The sequence below is a fragment of the Arvicanthis niloticus genome, chromosome 3, assembly GCF_011762505.2.
Source record: "Arvicanthis niloticus isolate mArvNil1 chromosome 3, mArvNil1.pat.X, whole genome shotgun sequence".
In the NCBI taxonomy this organism is placed as follows: Eukaryota; Metazoa; Chordata; class Mammalia; order Rodentia; family Muridae; genus Arvicanthis; species Arvicanthis niloticus.
The window spans coordinates 116649950-116674260 of NC_047660.1; the positions used below are offsets into that span (position 1 = coordinate 116649950).

General features: G+C 38.0%; 1 protein-coding gene across 1 annotated transcript in view; it reads right to left on the minus strand.

Moving 5' to 3' along the window:
- Unc80 (unc-80 subunit of NALCN channel complex) overlaps nucleotides 1-24311 on the minus strand; it is a 185177-nt gene that overhangs the window by 148792 nt on the left and 12074 nt on the right. The window contains exons 5-13 of the mRNA XM_076932055.1: nucleotides 23354-23477; nucleotides 20992-21068; nucleotides 17678-17817; nucleotides 7223-7484; nucleotides 5982-6116; nucleotides 4549-4765; nucleotides 3724-3864; nucleotides 1742-2010; nucleotides 362-736 (exon numbers count right to left, since the gene is read on the minus strand). Coding sequence (XP_076788170.1) covers nucleotides 362-736; nucleotides 1742-2010; nucleotides 3724-3864; nucleotides 4549-4765; nucleotides 5982-6116; nucleotides 7223-7484; nucleotides 17678-17817; nucleotides 20992-21068; nucleotides 23354-23477 — 1740 coding nt within the window. The remainder of the gene's footprint in view (nucleotides 1-361; nucleotides 737-1741; nucleotides 2011-3723; nucleotides 3865-4548; nucleotides 4766-5981; nucleotides 6117-7222; nucleotides 7485-17677; nucleotides 17818-20991; nucleotides 21069-23353; nucleotides 23478-24311) is intronic.

Genomic DNA, 24311 nt, shown 5'->3' on the forward strand with positions numbered 1-24311 from the left:
TTCAAATATTATTGTCATCTTATGTAAGGTGATAAGAATAGTATAAAATGTAAAAAAATACTGTATAGCCAAATATGTATTTGGAGTTCCACAAATCTGTATAGCATGTTAGTTATTGTTTGTCTACTCATGCCTGCTGAGTAGTTTATTAAGAGATTTCTACCGTCATTGCTTAGGCTCTAATGAGTTGTTGTTATTCTAATCATTAAATATCTGGGGAAAACAAAAAACAAAACCACACACACACACACACACACACACACACACACACACACACACACGCATGTTCATATGCCCATACAAATTGAAAAGAATTCTGGATGCCAAATGCCTAAGGAAATAACATGTAATTACACCATACCTTCTCTTGGTTCTTCTCATTCTTCTCATAAGGGCCACCTCCACCTCCTCCACCACCTCCTCCATCTCCTCCTCCACCTCCTCCTCCTCCATCTCCACCTCCTCCTTCTTCTCCTCCACCATCTCCAGCCCCACTAGCAGAAGGGGCCCCAAACCCACTGGTGGAACTTGAAGACACGCCTTTGAACTGGAAGGCTCCCTCACTCGGTCTCTTTTCCACAGACTCATTTTCCTTGTTTTCACTCTTCTTCCTGTTTTTTTCTACACAGGGAACTACACCAAGCTGAAGCAAACATTCCACAATGTTAAGCGCTACATCACAGATTCGAGAGCTGATGTCATGGTTAAGAACGAGATAAACAGCCTTCAGGACCACCTGTAGAACACAAAGCCAAACACAGGGCAATTCAGTACCACAGTCCCTTTTCCAAAAGTCTCTTATTCTGATTAATGCATTTCATCAGATTAAATGATAAACTACTAGAAATAAATAATATAAATAATTCAAGCAGATGAATTCAAGACATTTAGTAGCTCAATTAATTCTTCCCATCTTGCCACCAAAGAGGTTGTTGTTGGAAGTAATGAAGCACATTGAGTTAATGAAAAAAAAAAACCAATTATTTATCCAAATGAACTTACTTAACTGACTTTTTAAATATGAAACATTTTAATCCTTTGCATTTCACTTCCCACAAATAATGAAGAACAATTCCTATACACTATTCCACAGGACTATTGACTCCCTCAGGATTGTATTATTATTTAACCTTCAATTTTAAATGTACAATATTTACATGTTTAAATTATGATCCCGTATTGATTTTAATATCTTAAATTTTTTGCTGAGCCTGGTTCCATAGGGTGTAATAAAAATGTTGGTGAAATATAATTGTAAAAAATAACAACCCCTTCTTTGGCTAATGACTGTACTCAAAACAGGCGTTCCTGAGAATGCAAGCTTAAATCTTTCAAGGACTTCTATTCATTTTTTTTTTCTGGCTTCATGGGAGGTTCATAGTCCTGGTGATTATGTAACTAAAGAAAAATAAAAGAACTTCTCATTTTTATTGCAGGAACAAACACAGAGGCGTAGCAGAACACACACTTAAATTTATTTACATATGTGTATTCAAATTCACTAAGGCTATAGGAAGGTAGAAACATTCTGAGATAAGATCAAATCTAATGCAATATTTGGAAAAAACAAAAGTTACATTTAAGAGGGTTGCTAACCGTGTGGAATTTTTATATGGCTAGCTTCTTCGTTTTAAGATTCAGCAAATATTTCTAAGATATCCACATGCCCACATTACCCAATCCTGTAAAAATTATGTTAAAAAGCCTCTCTAGTCTTCATAAGGAAAAATAGTGCCCTTACAGAAAGATCCAGCATGCCGTTCTTGTGGACAAAGTTGTTGGTGCCATCAATATGTTCTGTGTCCTCCAGGTAGCTGTAGTTTATGCAGGAGTCTGTGAGGCTTCGTGGCAGGTTGGCACATGCCAGAGGTTCGTGTGGCATCTCTGGGATAGGCACCTGGCTGCAGAGTTTCCTCATATGTTCACTGAAGAAGTCCGCATAGCCTACATTGAATGATGCCAGTGTGGTGTTGAAGGTCGCAACTGTGATGGTGGAGATCTGAGATCGCACTGGGAAGATGGAGCAAGATCTCAGTTTCTCTTGTGTGGACCCAGTACATCAGTTAGACTGCCGTGCTATTTTTTGCATGGGACCATAATCACAACTTTTAAAGATAACTGGTTTACGGTCTCAAAGCTATTCTTAAGTTGCATGAAATGCCATGGAAGCAATCTGATACCTGACAGAGAGTGAAGGTTAGAGGGGACTGTGATCACGAGTGTTTTTCTTAAGACTAAAGCTAGAATTTAAATTTTATAAGGATGACTTAAGTTGATAGGATTACATAGATTTTTAATGTAACAGCTAATTGAGATAATTATTATTAATAATTGATTTACTTGAGTTTTTTTTAATGAGTTTATACCTGTTAAATATGCTTCATTTTGTTAAACTAAACATCAATAACCTGAGAAAGACATTGGTGGGAGTGAAGGTAGGAAGGATGGGTTGGGAGTGTTTAAACAGACAGGAAGGAGATAAGAGAGGCCTGGAGGGTGGGAACGCAATCAGAATACATTGTATACATACATGAAATTATCAAATGATTAACCAAAAGGCAACTCTAAAAATATTTACTTTTATCTAAAGTATAAAAAAAAAAAAGGGAAAAGTCTTTTTTGGTTCAAGAGTAATGGGACATCAGTTTGTAATGACAAATAATAGATAGCATTGAATACTTATATATAAAATTCAGTTTGGGGACCAGAGAGATGAAAGGATAAAGTTTATGCTTTTTTAAGAGCATAACGATAATGAAAAGAATAAAGAATTCTGTTCCAAGCAGAGAGTAAAAGTTGTATGGGTACCACCCAGAGATACATGTTTGCTCCACATAAGCCACCAGGAGGAACCAGTAACTGTCAGAAAAATAATCTAGTGGCCTTATAGAGGTTAGACTTCATTCCCACTGGCTTGTAGATGCTGCCTGCCTTGAAGGTATAGCATGGAAGTAGACAAACAATGAGTGTAGACATTTTCCAGCCTTTGGGTTTATGATCTTTTAGAATATGTATGAGTGTTCTTGTCCTTGTTCTCCCCCTGGAGGTATGGTGCTCATCAAATAGGGTCAAACAGCGCCTGCTACTAAAGCAGTGGGAAGAACAGTTAACAAGCAGGTTTCTGAGCAGTATGTGTGAAAGACTGCCAGGTTTTGAAGATATAACGATGCAGAGAACAATTAGCATGGTATGCCGGGTGGTTGTATGTCAACTTGTCAGAAGTTAAAGTCATCTGAAAAATGGGAACGTTAGTTAAGAAAATGCCTCCAAATAAGATCAGGCTGTAGGCAAGCCTATAGGGCATTTTCTTAATTAGTGGTTGACAGGGGAGGGCCAGCCCATTGAGAGTGATGCCATCCCTAGGCTGGTGATTCAGGGTTCTATGTGAAAAGCAGCTGAGTAAGCCCTAAAAAGCAAGGCAGTAAACAGCACTTCTCCATGGCCACTGCATCAGCTCCTGCCTCCAGGCTCCTGTTCTATTCCAGTTCCTATTCTGACTTCATTTTATAATGAACAGTGGTGCGGAAGTGTAAGCCAAACAAACCCTTTCCTCCTCAAGTTGCTTTTGGTCATGGTGTTTCATCATAGCAGTAGAAAATCTAACTGGGTAGAAAAAAAACAAACAAACTGGGAAACCGTGGGACACATGGGTAAAAAAAAAATGTAAGAAATCTGCACTCCTTCCCTATCCTGCCTCTTGCCCAAGAGCCCTGCTGGACCCACCTTCTTTGACAGTGTTTTCTCCATGGCTGTTGGAGTGGTCTGGCAGGTCGCTCACCAGGGTGTGGTGGGAGTGGGAGTGCCTGGCACTCAGACTCTCCATCTCAGTGGCTGCGTCTGAGCTGCCCCGCCGGGTCAGCTTCCCTGAGTTGGAGGAGAATATCACAAGAGACTTTTAAAATCTAGAAGAGTATCTGCTGAGACTTGATTTTCTTTCTAGAGGACAGCAATAAGGTGAGAGTGCGTGAAGGAGAGCATGGATCTCAACTAAAATAGTCACGATTGCACTTGACTGGGGAACAGTCAAGGTCAACATGATTGATGAAATTGCCTGTGAGAGGGTCAGCTCCAATCTAAGACAAATGTCGGAGACCATCTGTTGTGGCTTGCTGGCTGTCAGCTTCTGACTTTAAGCTTCCTTTCTTAACTTACAATGCAAGGTAGGCGGGGAAGGGGGGAGTACTTGTTTCCTTTGCTTTTCTTATTTGATTAAATAACAGAGTTAAGTAAAAGTTTGCCTTTAGATGAGGAAAATGAAAATTAATATACAGAATCCTCTATGGCCATGTTTCTGCATCTATAATGATCTAAGTAATATAGCCTTTACTGGATAATCATAGACTTCTTGCATAGTTAATTAAATTATCTGCATTTTTTTTTTTGGTTGTGAAAACTCCACATTATTTCAATATTAGAGTGCTTGCATTTGGGCCCGGAGTTCTTGAATGAATTAGTTAAGAAAGATCTAGATTTGGAAGGGATCCTGAGATCCAGATTCACAAATAGGTCTCGTGGACTGTACCCTACTGGGAAGGTCTCCGTAGTCACCTAAGATGGTGGTTTGCCAGCCTCCCTTCTCAATGCCTCTCCGATCTTCTCCAAGCCCAGAGAAACTGCCAAATGAGAATGTGCTGCGGGTGGGTGACACATCGAGGTGGTCCTCATGCAGCAGGAATGGTACACCCATTCGTCTAGGTCTCCTCTTCCCCGTGTGGTGGAAGGGAATAGAGCCTTTCCTCTCTCGGTCTTCTTTGCGACTTTTGAACTGCAATGAAGAGAGATAAAGGCAGACACAAGGCAAAGGAGCTGTAAGAGTAAACACAGGAAATGTTTGAGGAAAGGGACTCCCAGGTTGTTTTTGAGTGCCATCCAATAGACAGGGGTAAATGTCACAAGGGTCTTAGTAGAGTGAGAGAAACCAAGCAAAATTCAATACATTCTGTAAGTCTTTCTGCTGAATGAGTATGGGCACTGGTTCTCAAAAAGAAGACCCTGAGCCATGAGCAGCAGTATCCGTTTGGAACCTGTCAGAAGCTCAAACTTGCAGCTTCACTCTCAGACACATCTAATATTTAAAATTAAGAAGGAAAAAACCCCAGTGATCTGTGTTACTCATGGAGATACACTCATTATTTAGTAACAAGTGGAGATGATAAGTAAATCCTTATTTTTACGTTCTTCATTGACATAATTAAATAATTTTGAAGAAAGAGAAAACAAAGTGTCTGCATATAAATGAGCACACATCATCTCTTAGTTGATCGACTCCATGCAATGATGAAAGAGAGACAGAGTGGCCGGTCCGGAAGAATGTGCTTGTTTTAGATAGAAGTTTTGTCTTTTAGGTTGTGGTTAAAATTCAGCAAACTGCCTAACACTTCTGGGTTAATTCCTGTTCTGAAGAATTTGAAGAATGGTGTCTCAGTGGATTAGATAAAAACTACTTGAATAAGTGTTTGATTGATGAAATGGAGACATAGGAATGCAAACCAGCACCACCACATTCCCGTTCCCACTATACACACTGCATCATGGGGGTCTTCATGATAACTGTGGGGAACATTGAGAATAGGACACATACACACACATACACATGATTACACACACATACACACATACACGCATACATACACATACAAACACACACACATAAACACATACACACATACACATGATTACATACACACATATACACACATATGGACACATACACATGCATACACACATATATACACATGATTACATACCTATACATACACATGTTTACATACACATATATACATACACACACACATAATTACATATACACACAGACGTACAGACACACACATGCATTTGGTTCCCGAGTCATGCTGTGAATCACTGTTACACTTAAAGGCTGATATTTCCTCCATTTTCTACCCCTACACCCCGCGGCAGATCAAGAGACAGTATGTTCCTCTGCCTTTCTAAATCCTTGAGGTATCAAGATGCATACTCACCTTCTTAAAAATGTTCATGCCCAGGTCTGAAGACAGATCTGGGACTGCAGATCTTCGGAGATTGGTCAATGAGACTTTGGAAAAAGCCTCAGGGCTCAGAGATTTTTCTTCTTCATTACACTTCATGGTGAGATCCTTGACAAACAATAAACATCATGACTAGGGACTCAGACCATCCCCATACTTATTTTTTTGAGGTGTTATCTTTTCAATGGAGCTATCCCTGTTGCTTTGAGATCTGTAAAAATTTTAAGCGGCACGATCGAACTTCCGGAATCCAGATTCTGCTTTAAAAGACATATTTCATATTAATTTTAACTTCTGTTTGCAAATTTTAACACTGAGGTCACACAGCCCTGGATCCAAAATACTAAGAAAATAGGGAATCTATTCATATCCATATCCATTTTATGTAATTTAAACATTTTATATGATATATTTTTTGATCATTTCCCCCTCACCCAGATTTTCCTGAGCTGAAAGATTTTCTAGTTAGTCACTCACTAAAGGAGGTGCTCATTGTGGTAAAACATGTACTACTGAAGCAGTGCTTATCTTTAGAATGTGCAGGAAAACATTTTCAGAACCAACCAACTCAAGTTTAACCACAATCAAATGGCTGAATGTCCTGCAACTGAATCACTCCTCTGTATTTTTATATTGTGGACCTGATGAGAAAAATGGGAAGAACACGTGTTTGATTGACGTGTGGGCATCATTCGTCAGAATGCAACCTTCATAGGAAGGTCTCCAGATCTGGATGTATTCACATTACTTCTCTCAATAGCCATAATAAATTGTAAGCCTGTATATCAAAAGCTAATATTCCCAATAGTAGCTTCAAGACTCTTAAGATTTTGAGTTATGCAAAAAAGTTGAATCACATTGTGTAAAATGCTAATGCCCTGTATTTTATGATATTAGTAATTACTAGGTTGCATATCAGAACCCTGTTCTAACTGGTTCCCTGATTTTCCAGGACATATGATTTTCAATGTTCTGGATAAACAAAGGCTTATATTAAATTAGCACCCACAAAATGCACACTTCTGTCAATAGTGAAGAGAGACCTGAAGAGCTGCCAAAGGTTCTAGCCATGCAACGGAAGGGAAGGATAATTGCAGGAGAGCTAGTCACCAACCAAGTATTGGGCAGGGAAACCATAAGAGCTTGAAGCTAGGGGAGAAACAGAAAATGCTGACATTGATAGCTCAAGCAACAATGGACAAGGTTTGTCTTACTTGGGTCTTATGGGTGTTCACTAGCGAGGGAGCTGCAGCCACCATTGAGCTACTTCTGGGCCTGGGCAGGAGAGGAATATCTGGATCTGGGGTCTTTTCTGGTTTCTCTTCCAGCATGTGTCGCAGCCTTTGTAGATAGTACATCAGGGACCACTGAGTGCCTTCCTCAGACCAGTGGGGCTGGAGAAGGCAGCGGAGAACGGCAACATCGAAGTAGGTGGCATAGCGTGACCTCTGGCACGGTGGTATCACAAGAGAGGCCCTGCTCCCAGTGACAGAGAAAATATGATTACACTGACAGCAGGCCTTCCAAGGGCAACACAATCCAGCCTAAGGCTCTACATCACACTTCTTTGTTCATCACTTATCCTTTGCACGGCTCACACTACAGACCTGGTCTAGTCCACCCCACTTTTGTTTAGCATTTCTTGAAAGTAGACACATTGAGAGTTTTAAAGGATGGGTAAGAAATTAACAATTTAAAAGTAAAGTTGGCTCAGGAAGACAAACTGTTATTTTAAGCTAAAGAGAACCACACCCACAAAGGTATTGATTTAAAAAATAATTGTGAGTTGGGTGTGAACATCCTATGTTGGTGGTGCAGTTGGTGGGTAATTTGGGAAGTGGGCAACGATGATAAGCAGAGACAAAGACACTGATGAGATTCAAGTCATGATGTTTCCTGAGCTATTATAATGTTTGATGAAAATAAAATCAGGAATGTTGTTCTTCTTATTTACTGTATGGAGCTATTTATGTTCAATGGTAAAAGTATTATGTAAAAGAATGAAAAAAAAACCAGAAATATTCTAAACAAAGTCTTATTATTATGAAAACTAATCTCTAAAAAATCTTGTTATATAACTGTGTGTATAGTAACTTAAAAGCTCTCAAAGCTCTGAGATGCTATTATTTCATTTAAACACATGATATCTTCATTAACTAATGATCAGTTTACTAAAGAATAGTTGTAAACAATTACTTCAATGAATACATTATGTTAGATATCTTAGGAGCATTAAGCATAATGCTTTTGTCCTTCAAAATTAACATTTGAAATCCCAATGCACTAGTTAATTAGAGGTAGGACTAATTAATTCACAAGTCTTCACTTCCAGCTATAGCGCCCTCTAGGGAAAGGATTCCTGAATGCACTCTTTCTGTCTTATCACATGGGAAGGTCAGAAGGCAGCAGTCTGAACGCAAATGCAACCATCCTGATCTTGGACGTGCAGTCTCCAGGATCATCAGCAATACATGTCTCCTGTTTAGAAACCACTCTGGCTATGTTACAGCAGCCCAAAGTAGGACAGCCATAGGTGCAAAAGTCTTTCTTGCGGAACATACAGCACAGTAAGAATGATGGAAAGTAAATGTCCAAATAAAGTCAGGTTTCTGGGAGCTGAAGTCACCTTGGATCTAAACTGGAAGCTTGATCTTCAAGTACCATTTCCTTCTGAGTTAAATGATGCAGAAAGAAAGTTTTGACAACCTACCCCACACAAAGAAACAACTTCTTGAGAAGAAATGCAGTCACTGAGAGTGAGGGGTAAGTTTCCTGAACTTCCCAGGTACATCTTTTGGGGAGTTTAGTGTTTGTTCATTGTCTGCCTGCTTGTCTGAGATGGCTGTCCCTATGAAGCACGGTCTGGTCTGAATCTCTTGATTCTCCTAGCATCACTTCCCAAGTGTTCTGATTATCAGCATGTCCTGGATTGAAGATCCATAACTCACCAGTGGTTTGAAGGTAACAATGTGAGACATAGTGTTAGCTTGCTATTGAGAATACATAACACGGAGTAGAGATTTGAGTGTTTGGTGGAACATCTGTTCTACTTCACAGTTCCATCAAGAATCACAATATATGCACACACACATACACACACGCAATTGAACATTGTGGAAATATTTTTAAAAAAGTATAAGCCCAGATCATATCTGGTACCCTGCTTATTATTTTCATAGACCTTTCTACTACTCCCTTATCAAAGTGCATGCCACACTGTTGTCCTTGCTATTGTTACCAACGTCCTCTACTGTACTGAATGGCAACTGTTATGTACATGAAAGTTTTGAATGTCACTGCTGTCTTAAATAAGACTTGCTTCTTCTTTTTCAAATTTTATTGTATTTTACTTTGTGTGTGTGTGCGCGCGCGCGCATGAATGTGGGTGCTTGTACCACTATGGGTGTGAAGATGAGAAGACAACTTGTGGCCATCGGTTTTCTCCTACGAGGTGGATTAGAGAGATATACTTAGGTTGTCTGTCAAGTATCCAAGTGTATTTAACTGCAAAGACATTTCACCAGCCCTTAGTGGTGTCCTATAGTTGAATATTCTGAGTAGTTTAACTAGATAGTAGGAAACTAAATACAAGAAGTCAAGCACTTTGGATGCCACACACTAAATTACTAACTTGGATGGAAATCATATTAAACACTCTTTCTATAATACCCTGAATTTTTACATACACTGGATCGGGGAACTACAATAGTCTGATCATCAGTGACAGGCCAATTTGACATCCATCACAGAGTCCTATAGATTCTTCTTTTAACTACTCCTCATCAGGTTTACCAGTAGACACCATTCAAGTGCTAGTGACCCACACATCTCACCAAGAGAATCACAATCACATCCTCCAAATCTTCTTGTTTCTTTTGTTCTCCATACCTCAGAACATTCTTTCGTAGAATGAAATTGAAAATCCACACAGTGCTGAGCAAAGTTTGTCTAATGGGTATTTGGAATTCATTTTCTGTATGTTTCATTTTTCTCTTTTGCCTCCTCCTCCTTCTTGTTGTTATAGTAGTTTGTTTTTTGAGATAACTTCTTATGAAGTTCAGGCTGCCTCCCAACTCACTAAGTAGCCCAGTCTGGATTTGAACTCATGATCTTCTTGCTTCAGACTCTTGAGTGCTGAGATAACAGGTATGTTATCCCATGCTATTTATTCCAGTCTTATTTTCTATTTGCTGCACTGATGTACCAGCTATTAGTGTACTGAATTTCAACTAAAATTTATTTATTTATTTTTATGGTAAAGAATCTCTTTACTGCTCCTTTCAAATCATCACTGGGTTCTTTATTGCATTATGAACCATGACTGATTATACCCTCAGCACCAGCTAGAGGGAAAGCAATAACTTTGACTTTCACTTCTGCACATTTTCTAGGAGACTTACTTTCATTACTCTTCCCTCCCCAAATCCCACTTCACTTCCTTAAAGAATCATGATCGAACCTATTCCTCTAAGCCTATCATTTACACCTAAGTTAACAATAACTCTTTCCCATGTTAGATCTACAAAAAAAAAGAAAACTAGGAGGCTGGCTGGCTACCAGCTGTGTAATTTTAGGTCCCCAAGCCTTCATGACAGTCATCTAATTTATACAAGTCAGTGAAAGCTGTTATTTTCTTGACTAATCTTCTGTGATGAAGGCAGATAGCAGCAGGTCAGAAGAATGACTCCCCCTTTGAGTAGCTATAGTTATCATAAACTGTCTCCTTTGACATCATACCTCAGAGTTCTCAAACTTTATAGTTTTTAGATTAGGAAATCTCATAAATTTTCCAAATCTCTGGGACATTGTTCCTATGAGGTTCCAATGGACCACTGAAGTCCCCAAGGAGCACATAAAAGAGAAAAGATGTTAAGAAAACAGTCACCAGGGGTTCCTCTAAAATTTCCTAAACTAAAATTTCTGAGGGTCAGGCCCAAGAAGTTTTGTCCTAAACATTATCCTCCAGTATTCCTTAGATTCTTTAAAAAAATTGGATTTGTATAACAGTTGTCTAGATAAATATGTAAAAAATAATTTCTCCTCTTCTAGGCCAACAGTCAAAACAACTACTAAATGGAAACACTATGATTGGGATTCTATATTGACAACATCATGTCCCAGGACACACCTGATGACTAAATTTATGTCTTTCTCTGCACACTGAGTTTAATTAACTGAAACTAATGATTTGTAATGACTTCTCCTCCTCCTCCTCCTCATCCTTTTCCTCCTCCTCTTCCTCCTCCTCTTCTTCTTCCTCCTCCTCTTCTTCTTCTTCCTCCTCCTCCTTCCCTTCTCCTTCTCTTCCTCCTTCTCCTCCTACTCCTCCTCTTCTTCTTCTTCTTCTTCTTCTTCCTCTTCTTCTTCCTCTTTCTCCTCCTCCTCCTCTTCCTCCTCTTCCTCCTCCTTCTCCTCCTCCTCCTCTTCTTCTTCTTCCTCCTCCTCCTCCTCCTTTTCTTCTCCTTCTTCTTCATCCTCTTCTTCCTTCTTTTTTCTATTCTTCTTTTTTCATCCTTTCTTTTTTTCTTCTAACAGAGCTTGCCAGTCATTGACTAGATAATGGGCTGCAGAACAGCAAGACTCCATAGATATAAATAAGTTTGTGACCAGAGACTAAAAATATGTCCCTAACTAGGGCAATCACAGATTCACATTTCAGCTGTTTGATATGGAGTAAACTCTATTTGAAACTGAAGGAGGGTAAGGGGAACTAGGGTTGATCTGAGAAACAGGTATGGCCTCTTTGAGACTGGCTGTTTCTTGCTCCCAAGTTTGCCCTACCCCCACCTCAAGAGATTGCTCCTGGTACAAAAATGTCCAACAGGGAGAAAAGAGACTATCCAATCATTCAGGACCAATCAAGAAGAAGCCCAGATATGATAGGTACCCAGGAAGCTATAAGAAAAAAAATCAAACCTAGTGACCCTGGGTCAACTCTCACATCTATGACCCCACCCCCAATCCTTTTAATAGGAGATGCTTACATGTTCTAATAAGGCTTGCCTTTTCTTTCCCTCTCTGTGGCTAGTGTTTCTCTGCTCCACATTCAATGTGTAACTTCCTTTCACTGTATCATCTACTTCAAGGATCTATCCGTAACTGTTATTTTCTGTCTGGTACCTTGGGGATCTCCACTTCCAGACTTTCTGGTTGGCACTTTTGTGCCTCCTCCTCCTCAGGTCTGTAACTGTTTATTTTCATGCCAAGACTCTGATCTCAGCTGTCACATATTCTCAGTGGCTCCTAGCTCTCTAGATGTCACCTCAATTTCTCGTCTGAGCTGGTTTTCTTTCCCAAAAGTACAATTAGTTTTCCATCCCATGAAAGTAATTCACTGGTTCCCAAAAATGACCACCCCTCAATGATCCACTGAATACAACAACAACAACAACAACAACAACCAACAACAACAACTAGTGGAATTCAGTGGCAAATAGAGTCTCATGTACCTTTAGGTTTTTTTTTTTTTTCAGTTACTATATTATGTAACTTGAAATGTGAACTCTAGTGGTTGGAATCGTCATTAAAAAGTAAAAATGCTAAAGTATTTTATGTCTAGAATAGCATTATAATATGTAATTACCTGGCCAGTGGAAGTTAAAACCCATTTTCACTAAATTAAACCTTGAGAAAGTAGGAAAAAATGAAAATTTCATGGCCAAATATGAATATAATTTTACTTATAAATGAAATACATGAATAAATGAAGAGAGGCTCACTTACAGAGAAATTTATGACATTTATTTACCTAATGGGCACATGGAGGAGTACTTTTTATTTTTCAATATTTTGAATATTAATGTAGAATTATAATATAATTTATTAAATATAATTTAATAAGTATATTTAAGTATTTCTTCAGTTATGTGGACACAATAAGGAATTATGATGAGAAAAGCCTTTTGCAAAGGTAAGACTGCTTTAATCTATTCCCAGACCAAGTACAGTTTTGGGAAACCAGGTTATCATTAACGAGCACTGAAAGATGATAGCAGAACGACTGAACATGAGTGACTATTCTGGAAATAACAGTTAGTGCTAGCAGAGAAATGTGGGAATCAGTCTTGACCCTCTGCAGTAGTTAATGAAGTGTGAATTATGTCTATGCATATGGTAATTAAAGATGTAATCTTACATTAATTTTAAAAACTAGCTACTTGCTCACTGATTGCAGTGTGCAGCAAAGAGTAATGCTGAGTTCAGTCAAGGTCAGAGCAAAAGCCACAGCAAACTGGATTGGCTTGATGTAGGTAGACAGCTTTTGTTGCTAGGATATTTGCACGGCTTTGTTATGAAGGCTCTTTCTTCAAGTCCAATAAACACAAGAACTCCTCCAATGGAGATACATTAACACAAGCATTTGCTAAGCAGTCTAACTTGTGCATAATTTCCATGGTAACCAGCCACTGTCTCTAGGCAGAGAGAAGACAACTCATTTTTTTTTCAAAGTGCTACTGATTCAAGTCTAACTCACATAATGTGGCTGTTTTGTGCTATGTGTGTGTGTGTGTGTTTACATTAAGAAATACATATAGATAGACAAATTACACTCAAGTGGGCAGATAGATGGTAGAGAGATGGTTCGAGTATAATAATGTCAGAAAACATCCTTTCACAAATAAGAATATGAAAATTTTAGTTAGCTTTGTTTTTATACATAATCAGATTAGAATTAATACAGTTTGGCCTGAAAAGAAAATAACTCCATTTTCTGCTTATACTTATAATCTCTAATGGTCAAGAAAACTATGCAAGAAATATAATATGAATATTTTACAACCTGAAGGTTTTGCTTGCATACTGGTTTTTATGACTTTTTAAAAGTATCTGGCATCAGCCTATACTTTAAATAAATAAGATACTAATTCTTAAATTAAACCAAATTAAACACTTTAAAATAAAAAACAAAACTCGTGGAAGGGGCATATTTAACAACTGATGAAAAATTAATAATAAAATGTGTAGTGTATAAGATTACAGTAACATTATCAATACTGTTTGTTGTAGCTGGCCTGTAAGATAGTTCCCAATGTTCTCTACCTCCTGGTATTTACACCATAGTGTGGGATAATCCCATACTCTACCATGGTACACAATAGAAGAGACAGTCTGTGACTTTCAAAGTGCGCTGAATAAGAACACTGAAGATCTATACTGGTGTTTTCTCTCTATTGCATAATTTGTTTGGAGAGAAGCCAGTCTGTGTGTCATGTGTGGCCTTAAAGAGACACCTCAAAGCTGAGGAACTGAGGCTAACCAAAACAGATTTTGGTACAAAATAAAACCTGAAGCTCAGAGAATGGTTGTAGAACCTTGAAATAGGAATAACCCTTAAAAAAATATGAGGAATGAGATTGGTTTTTTTAATACAAATTTTCTACACAGTTTGAAAATAAAATTTCTGAACTTTGAGGAACCTGCTGGCAGGCTTCACAAGAAGTAACAAGCTGCTGCTGGAACTGGGGGGTGAAGATTTTTGCTATGTATAAGCAGAACTAAGTTTGCATTGATGTGGAAGTTACACAAATGTGCCCAGCAAACTAGGTGACCTAATGTAAGAGATGTCTAAAAGAAGACACCTTATGATTTCTTTTTGCAGGTTATAGTAAACTGAAAGAAAAGAGAGAGAAATTTAAAAAGAATTATTAAAGATTTGTGATATAAGACATGATAATATAAAAATTTTTCAGATTTTACAGAGAACAGATGATGTTGAAATAAAGCAATAGCTGAATGCACAAATAAAATCCAGGGAACTGTTGGAGAAACAGAGTCTACATCAAGCCAAGGGTGAAGATATAGTCACTCATTAAGACTTCAAAATAATATAACTCATATTTCAGAATACTATTGAATCTGACAAAGGCCCTCTACAAATCTTGACAGTGTGTTGCAAATATATATGTATATATTTATTTATAATATATAAGTATATTATATACATTTATATACTTGGATACATTTATTTATATGTATGTCTGCATATGTACATACACATATACATATATAATAGTCTATTATCCTCATACTGTTATCTATTATATAATATGATATATGGCATCCACTATTTAAATTTGCATTATCTATTATATAATCTCATAATTTATTATTCTCATATGACATTATCAGTATATAATTATTTTTATATATGTATTTATAATAACTTATAAGAAAATTAGATGATTATTCTTTCACAGAAGCCTAAGACAGAGATGGGATCTTCAAACGTGAATTATATCTATTCCACTGGAAACCAATAAGATTCACACTGAACCTACAAAAACTAAAAAGGCATATCACCAAAAACACTTCTGGAGACATTCAAAACTGAAAGTAGGCTTTCAAGCCCCATTCCCCAAATGTTAGTTGCAGGAAATAAGCTGTGAACATGTGCTTCCTTTCTTGCAAAGAGAAAATTGATTTCGAGGATAGAACCAGCTCATAAGGAGAAGCCAGTTGTTACGGCCAGGAGTAGGCTGCGTTCTGTCGGAGAGCCTCCCACATCTGCAGCTCAGCATCAGAACTGCTACGAGCCAGTGAGTTTCATCTTGTCCCTTTCAGTAGCCATGTACACAGCAGGTGTATCTTGTGCCTATTTTACCATACATGATCATACATCATTTGTCTCTTTAGTTCATGGGCAGTTGGAAGCAGCATGGTTCCAAACATACACATGCAGTAAATAAAAAAGACCATGCATACACTACTATACATGGTTGCAGAAATTTAAATAGGAAAATAGTAAGGGTTTGAATTAAATAACAATGAGAAAGGACAAAGGGGCATTAAGAAGATCGAATGTACATGACTTGGATTGGGGTGAACCTCAGGTATTTTGGCTAGTTGTTCTAAAGAGCTAGAGTATCAATCTAGACCTTAACTGAGATGCACCTCTAGAAATTTTAAGTAAGATATCTGGGTCCATGGTTGGGCCACCTACTAAAACAGAAAGCAATGAATGAACGTATATGTACTAAGTCTATGAACATAAAGACTCCAATTTTTTTTTTTAACATGGCCTTTTGTTTTCAATAAGTCTGAGAAAGAATCAAAAAGTAAATATACCTATATAATCTGGTTTAGGGCCATGTATAGATAAATTATTTAAAAACTATTAAATGAAAAGGCAAGTAAGATATTAGAAGGAGATATCTGTGAATCATTTTTTTTCTGATAAGACATTTGTAGGTAGAATATGTTTAAAAATCCTTAAAAGTGAACATTTAGACACTTCCATTAAAATGTGGGAAAAGCTTGAATAGCCCTCTAAAATAAAAGAGAACCTCTGAATAGCTCATAAGCATATGAAAGCATCCTTAGCATCCTTAGCATCCTTAGTCATTAGGGGTAAGTAAAGGAAAGCCACAGTTAGGAACCCACTAGGATGACTATAATAAAAACAGAAAAACAATAAAAAATATTCCTGGGGATAAAAGGCTTATATATTGCTGGAAGAATGTAAATTAGTGTCACCATTTTGGAAAAACATTAGTTCTTTTCAAATTTGGGCATATATTTGCTTCACAACTCAGCAATTCTGCTCATGGCTGTCCACCAATGGAATGGGACCTATGTCCATAGAAAATTTAAGCAAAGGGTCACAGCAATGCTATTCATAATATACAAAACATGGCAACAAACTATCCACCCAATGATGAATAAACAAATGTTGATATATCTGTACAAGCTAAGGATATTCAGCAATTAAGGGGAATAAACCATTGATAAGTATAATGTTGCAAATAAAAATTCCTCGAAAACATTACACTAAAGCAAAGAAGGCAGACATGAGGTACCAGCTGACCCATCCCATTTATACACAGGGCCATGAGATGATATACGGCAGTACATCAGAGACTTTCTGACATCTGTGTGGGAGTGGAGTTAACCACACATGTACATAATGGAAATATTCTAAAATGGATTTTGGTGAGAGTTGCACAACTTGGCAAATGTATCAGGAAATGATTAAAATATTAACTTTAACAGGTTTGATTTTATGGCAGAGAAATTTTAACTCAATAAAAGGATATTCAAAACTTTAAAGTACTATCACCTAAACAATAATTTCACTGGAAAATAGAAATACATAGATTTTCTTATGAATTATGACTCATTAGGTGAAAGGGCATTCCTTGTGAATCTGGGTTTCCATAATTCCATTAGGGCATTGGAAGAGGTAGACTAGCCTGGTTCTTGTAGAAGGTATTTGAAGGCAAATTTGATATGTTCACAAAATAACAGGGAAGACTTGGAAGGTTTAAGGAGTAGAGTTGAAAATTTCAAAGCATTTTAGCAACACCCATCTCAACACAGGGATTTACTGATGAAAAGTACCCTTATCCACTCCAGCAGAGCCTTAATCACCGCTGCAGTGTAATCTTCTTAGAATATCATTGGGATTTCTGCACTTGAATATTTAAGTCAGCCATCTCATTAAATCTGACATGTCTTACTACTTCTAGCCTAATTTGTTACAGTGAGGAAATGAGGGACATTCATAGCATGTATTTGGAAATAACATTTTATATCTTGGCTAAAAGTATATACGCAGGAAGAGCACACATCCATGTTTTAAAGAATAAAGACTGTAAAACAAACTAGAACCCAACCTAAGTCACGGTAACTGGGGCACATTTCATTTTCTACCTAGCTTTTCAGTGAAGTACCTGGAATGTGATGGGCCTCTTTCCTGGGACGTTTGGGAGGACAGGCTTCCATCGAAGGAGTTTCCCTGATGGCAGCCTGAGATGGTGGCCTTAGGTGAGATGGAATCTGGCTGCAGTGCTTCACTGACCACCTGAAGTCCCTTTTGGAGGTGAGACAGTAGGTTAGTTCCATTCCCTGCATTGAGCATATTCTCTAGATATATTCTCTATGCCATTCTCTCTTCATGCGCACAGAGTCACATATATTGAAAGTTTTTCCTTGCAGCATAAAGAAGGGATCATGGACCTAAAGATTTGCCTCTGTCTTTCTCACCTCTATGTCCAGCATGTACAGTTGAGTTGTGAACCCCCAAATTCAGCAAAAAATGTGCCAGCATCAACTGGGACAACACAAGAGGTGTGGTGCTCAGCCTATTGCCAGCCTAGCAGAAAACAATCTGAGGATGGAAGTTTTCCCATCATTCATCAAAAATGGGTATAACACAATTTTCAGTTGTCTGTGGGAACCTTTATCTGGCGGGTAAGTGTACACTCAATGATTAATTTTATTGAGTAACTTATTTTAATTCCATTTAGCTGACACATGCAATTTCATTCAGGTAATGGGAATTCTTTGTAGGTATCATAGATTAAATTTTTAAGTACAAAGATCCTCAGGCATTTGCCATAGCAGTTTAACCCTTATGTGTTCTATCGTCACACACAAAATAAGACACGGTCCCGGGGGTCCCCAATGGGGTCCTCAATGGAGAAGTTAGAGAAAGGACTGAAGGAGCTGAAGGGGTTTGCAACTCCATAGGAATAGCAATAATATCAACCAGCCAGAACCCCCAGAGCTCCCAGGGACTAAACCATCAACCAAAAAGTACACATGAAAAGACTCATGGTTCCAGCAGCATATGTAGCAGAGGATGGCCTTGTTGGGCAACAAGCAGAGGCCCTTGGTCCTTGAAGACTTGATGCCCCAGTGTAGGGGAACGCCAGGGCAGGGAGGCAGGAGTGGGTGGGTGGGTGGGTGGGGAAGCACCATCATAGAAGCAGGGTAGGTGGGATGGGATAGGTGGTTTCGTGGCTGCAGAAACCTAGAAAGGGGATAACATTTGAAATGTAAATAAAGAAAATATCCAATAAAAAAAAAAGAGGAACAAAAGGACATGATCCACTTTCACTTTATAGAAAGACAAATATGGCCAAAAATCTCCTGAAACAAGCCTTCTGAAGTTGATCAAAGAGCCATTTAGCATCAGTATGCTTCATGTGTTTGTGGTGATAGGGGAAATGGAAAACAAGTTAGAAGACTGGGGTGCTTGCCTACTATTTGTGAACACCTTAGCTCCAGTCCAGCACCACAAAAACACAACAAAACAAAAATCTGATGAACTGGAACCTTTAACTCAAGAATTGACAGTGTAAAGATGGAAATGCATATATTAGAAAAGAATATTGAATCAAATTATAATGCAAACTATGATCAGCCCCATCACTAATTTTAAGAATACTAAAGGAGGGCTGGGGAGATTGATCAGTCAGTTAAGTCCTTGCCTTATAAACATGATGACCTGAGTTCAATTCCCAGAACCCCTGGCAATCACTTAAGATTGCCAAGGGGAAGCAGAGGCAGGACCTTGAGCTTGTAAGCCAGCCAGCCTGATGAGCTTCAAGTCAATGTGAGAGCCTATCTCAGAAAAGAAGCAAAGTGTTGAAGTTCTGTCTTTTATGTCTATTGTAATGCAAAGTGCATCCCCAAAGACCAGGAGTCTGCATCTAGCCCCTGTAACCCTGCCCTCAAGTTAATTCTGATGTGTGAATAAAGATGCCAACAGCCAATAGCTGGGTAGAAGAGACATAGGTGGGGTTTAGGTTTTGTGGGCTTGGGGTGGAGAAGAGGATCACAAGGAGGAAGAAAGTGCAGGAGAGGAAGAAGAAGCCACTTGAGACCTGCACAATTGGAGTTAAGAGCAGGCCAGATAGAACATAGTAAATAGTATGTAATAACTTGGGTTAGTAATAGGAAAGTAGATTCTAACAGCATGGAGGGCAGGCAGCTGCCTAGATCTTGTGTTGTTTAAGGCTTATTGTAAATATAAAGGCTGAGTGTGTCTTTCATCTGGTAACTCAATGATCAAGGCAGGGTAGAAGCCCTGGGGTGGGATTTAAATATCTTGTACAACAAAAAAGAGGAGGAAGAAAAAGAAGAAGAGGAGGAAGAGGAGGAGGAGGAAAAAAAACCAGAAAATGGCACCTAAGGAAAAACAATTAAGGTTGTTTTCTGGCACACAAACACACATGGGACGATGTTTGAAATTAATTTTAGTAATATATTATAATTCTAAAGTCATTTAATCATATAATTGACATAAAATCATTGATAAGATGTTTCCTTCTCCATACAATATTTTCACAATGGCCTACTTTTTTTTTTTTTTTAACATTTATTTGTTTTATTTATATGGGTACACTGTCTCTCTCTTCAGACATACCAGAAGAGGGCATTGGATCACATTACAGATGGTTGTGAGCCACCATGTGGTTGCTGGGAATTGAACTCAGGACCTCTGGAAGAGCAGCCAGTGCTCTTAACCACTGAGCCATCTCTCCAGCCCGTCCTACTTGTTTAACACTCTCAATTCACTATAGCCACATTTCAAGTGATTGGTAGCCACATGTGCCTAAGAGCTACACCAAAGACTCTTGCTTGGAGGGTGGAGTGGAAGACCAGGCTATTCCTGAGAGTAAAATGTCAGAAAAAAAAAAAAAAAAAAAACAAACTTTAATAGAAGGCATCAAGTTTTTGCTTTGCACAGATTACACGGAGGGTGAATGAAGATCAAACAGCATTTTATTTGATGCTAGGTGAATGACAGCTAATACTTTGTGTTACATGCTAGCCATCATGATAAAGCCCTATTTACTATAAACTGGTTGTTGAGATAAAATGCTCATATACTGTTTTGTTTCAACGCCTAAACTATTGGAAGATGCTTAAAATTAATTTTTACGCCGGGCAGTGGTGGCGCACGCCTTTAATCCCAGCATTTGGGAGGCAGAGGCAGGTGGATTTCTGAGTTCGAGGCCAGCCTGGTCTACAGCATGAGTTCCAAGACAGCCAAGGCTATATAGAGAAACCCTGTATCGAAAAACCAAAAAAAATTAATTTTTACACTTTACTGACAGAGACATCAGACTGAGCACAGCTGCATGCTCAGGACGGAGGAGAGGGCTGCTATGCCATGGTGTGAGTCTAATCTGAAGTCTGAGCCCTTGCCATGTACTACTCAAAGAGTCCCTTCTTCTCATGATTACAACAAACTAACCTCTCCTTGCTGTCTTGTGTCTTGATTTGGTGATTCACAGGTCTGACTCTGGCTGTTGATTGGAGAGCTTCTTTTAGCTACAAAAATGATTAAAAAAATTCATCGCAGAGTTTATAAGATTGTAAGATCATTTTATCTCATATGCTCTCATCATTTTCAAGTTTCATGTGACATTATCACCTTGGAAGAAAACATCAAACATCAAATCTTGTGTGATGTAATTGAAATCAAATAACCAGTAAAGACAAGCATCTCTCAGTTTTCAATGTATGTATTAATTTCTATTCTGACTTATGCAATTGAAGTTTAGGAGTTGGTAATAAATGGGACATGTATAGGCTACCCAACCCTTACTGTACACCGAGGCCTGTCCTAACTAGTTGAAATTTGTTAACTAATTTAATCTTTTTGGTCACTCTGTTCTACTGCTGTTTCTTTATGCTAATTTATGGGTGAAAAACTCAGGCAGGAAGAAATTTAACTTGACATGTATAGAAAGGCTCCAAATCAGATTTTGTGGCAACAGAATGTGTATTTCAGGCACCAAGTGAGACTGATCCTGTGGTAAGACTCAAGTAGAGAACATCTTTGTTTTGGCTTAGAAACATTGGGTAACTGTGGTAGCAGTGTCTGCTATGGCTGAGTACTTAAATCCAAGTTATTACCAAGGTCTTCCTGTGGAATTACTCTCTCTAGCCATGTGGTCTAGGTCATGTCTGAATTCTCTTCAGATACTGGGCACTGTTTCAAGTTCCGGATATCAGGCACGGGAGAATGAAACCAACAACAAATGTCTTCCAGAAGCCAAAGGGCAGGAAAGTGAATAATGAATTCAGGGCTCTCATGGAGGTTTACAGTTTCTTAGAAATCTGGAAAATGTGTTAAGTGACTGTATGTTAATCAAAATGGGAGAGACAGAGCTAGCATCGTAAATTGGTGGTAGAGAACTTGCTAAGCATGTAAATGACTCCAGGGTCAAGGTTCAGGAGTCAGACCTTTAGCTGTGAAGGACTACTCCATTTGTACAGAAAAACTACAGCAGAACTTCAAAAATTAAAAATTAAATTGCTTTAGTGAACGTATCACAATGGTATGACACTTTGCTAACAATTGGTTCTACCTACTGACATGTTACTTTCAGCTTTATTTCTATTACTTTTAGTTTTTTAAAAGTAATCTTACATTCATTCTACATCTTGTCTCCAGTTGTTCGCATTCATGTTAAATATCTCATCCCAAACATAGAATCTAAAGCAGATTCACATCTATAGCACCTTTACTTATTTAGTAGCTTGATATTTAAACTGCAATATTACTCTTTAATCTATCTCTCAAAAGTTAGTGATATATATATATATATATATATATATATATATATAAACACACACATACACACACATATAGTAACATTCGTAAACTTTTTGTTCTGTAAAAAATTTTCTTTGAACAACTCTATTTGTTACAATAAGAATTTTTGCAAATGCATGACTAATAAGGAATTTGATGGTTACAATAATCCCTTAACATCTCAGGTGCTTGGAAAGTTATGTTATTTTCTAGAGGAAAAAGAACAGAAGAATGTGTTTATAGCCTTTTTCCACTTATAGAGTCCTTTTATATATGTAATTCTTCACTGTCTGTGTGCAAAACTTACAAGCTAAACAAAACTATCTTCACAGATGCATATATATATATATATATATATATATAATGATTATAGCATCTATGTTTCCTTAGATTTTCCATGTGATTTATTTATTTTTGACTTGTATTATTGACACTAAAAGTAGGATGGATAGACTAGAAGAATAGAATTTATTAAGCATTTACTCCCAAATGAGTACTACCATTCAGTTCAACCATAGGACTAGCTCACTACACAAGTCCAATTCCTCAAGTATAAAGATTTGATGGTAATAAAACATGAAGAGATCTCTAAAGGCAACCTACATCATCAACTATACCCATGATTCAATAATAATGCCAATAATAGTGATCTCTCACTATGTGACAGGGATTTTTCTAGCTCTACATACATACATACATACATACATACATACATACATACAAACATACATACAAACATGCATATATACATAATTTATTCACAATATTTCTACAAACACTATTCATATTTTAATTCCCAGTTTTCAGATGAGGAAACAAAAGCACAAGATAGGTAAATGACTTACCCAAAGTCACATGACCCAAACATATGTGTCTCATGTGTTATCTGGGCCACCTAGGCAGCTTCCCAGAGAGAACTGCTTCTCATTATCCTCTTAAAGGTAAGCCATTCTACCACAATCCCAACTGTGAGGGAGCCTACCAAGGCTTCCCACTGAGTACTGGAGACACGAACCTGTAATGATGCTTCTTATGGGCTTTACTAGCGCAGTAAAGCTGGAGACTTCAGGCTGTCTGTGCTCCCACATAGGCTGCCATATAACCAACCCACTGGCCAGTCGGAAGGTGAGGTCAGATTCCTGGGAAAAGTGAAGATCTATGTTCAGTAACTGGTTTGTGTCAGGAGATTAGTCACCTTCTACAGACCATTTTCAGAAGTACTTGCTCAAATACTCTGATGAGTGTTCTCTAGGCAAACAATGATCCTACTAATACTACAATTGCAATGGAAATTACAATGACCTGCTTTATGGAAAATGATAGATTAATCAAATGTAGCTTTGGAAAAAGCCTGGAACACACAAACCATTGTTTTGCTTGCAGTGAGGGAGAGCTGTTTATTTCCATAGTCTTGGCAGCTCCCTTCATGCTTGGATACAGTGCTGTTCCTCTTAATTATGTAATTGCCTTTATTCTTCCCTCAGAAGGCAATATCCTCACAGCCTGGCTACTTTGACCTCCTAGTCTCCAGTGCTTCTCTCTTTCTTTTTTCACAGGATTGGGTAAATATATTTTGACTCTTCATAGTGAGTGATATTGTAATGTTCTCTTAAAAATCCTTAATTCAAGGCACAGGCTAGTTGACAAATCCCCCTTTCCTGACGCCCCCAGCATGGTCACAGCACTTAACACAGATGGGGAACTGTGTGCACAAAGATACTCAATAAATATGTGCTAAATGTGGCAGGTTTTACAACCCATGCCTGTCCTGTTTATTTGTAATTGAAAGCCTCTTCCAAGAACACATTCTATGCTTCATTATTGTATCATATTGAGAGGCCTCAGTAATGGAAAATGCAGCATCATATGGTAGAGATTCAAACATGTCATAAGATAGCATCTTAAACATCTCATATCATTAAATAAAAAAGTGAATGTGGAGGCAGGGAATGTGAACACGGATGAGTGAAAAC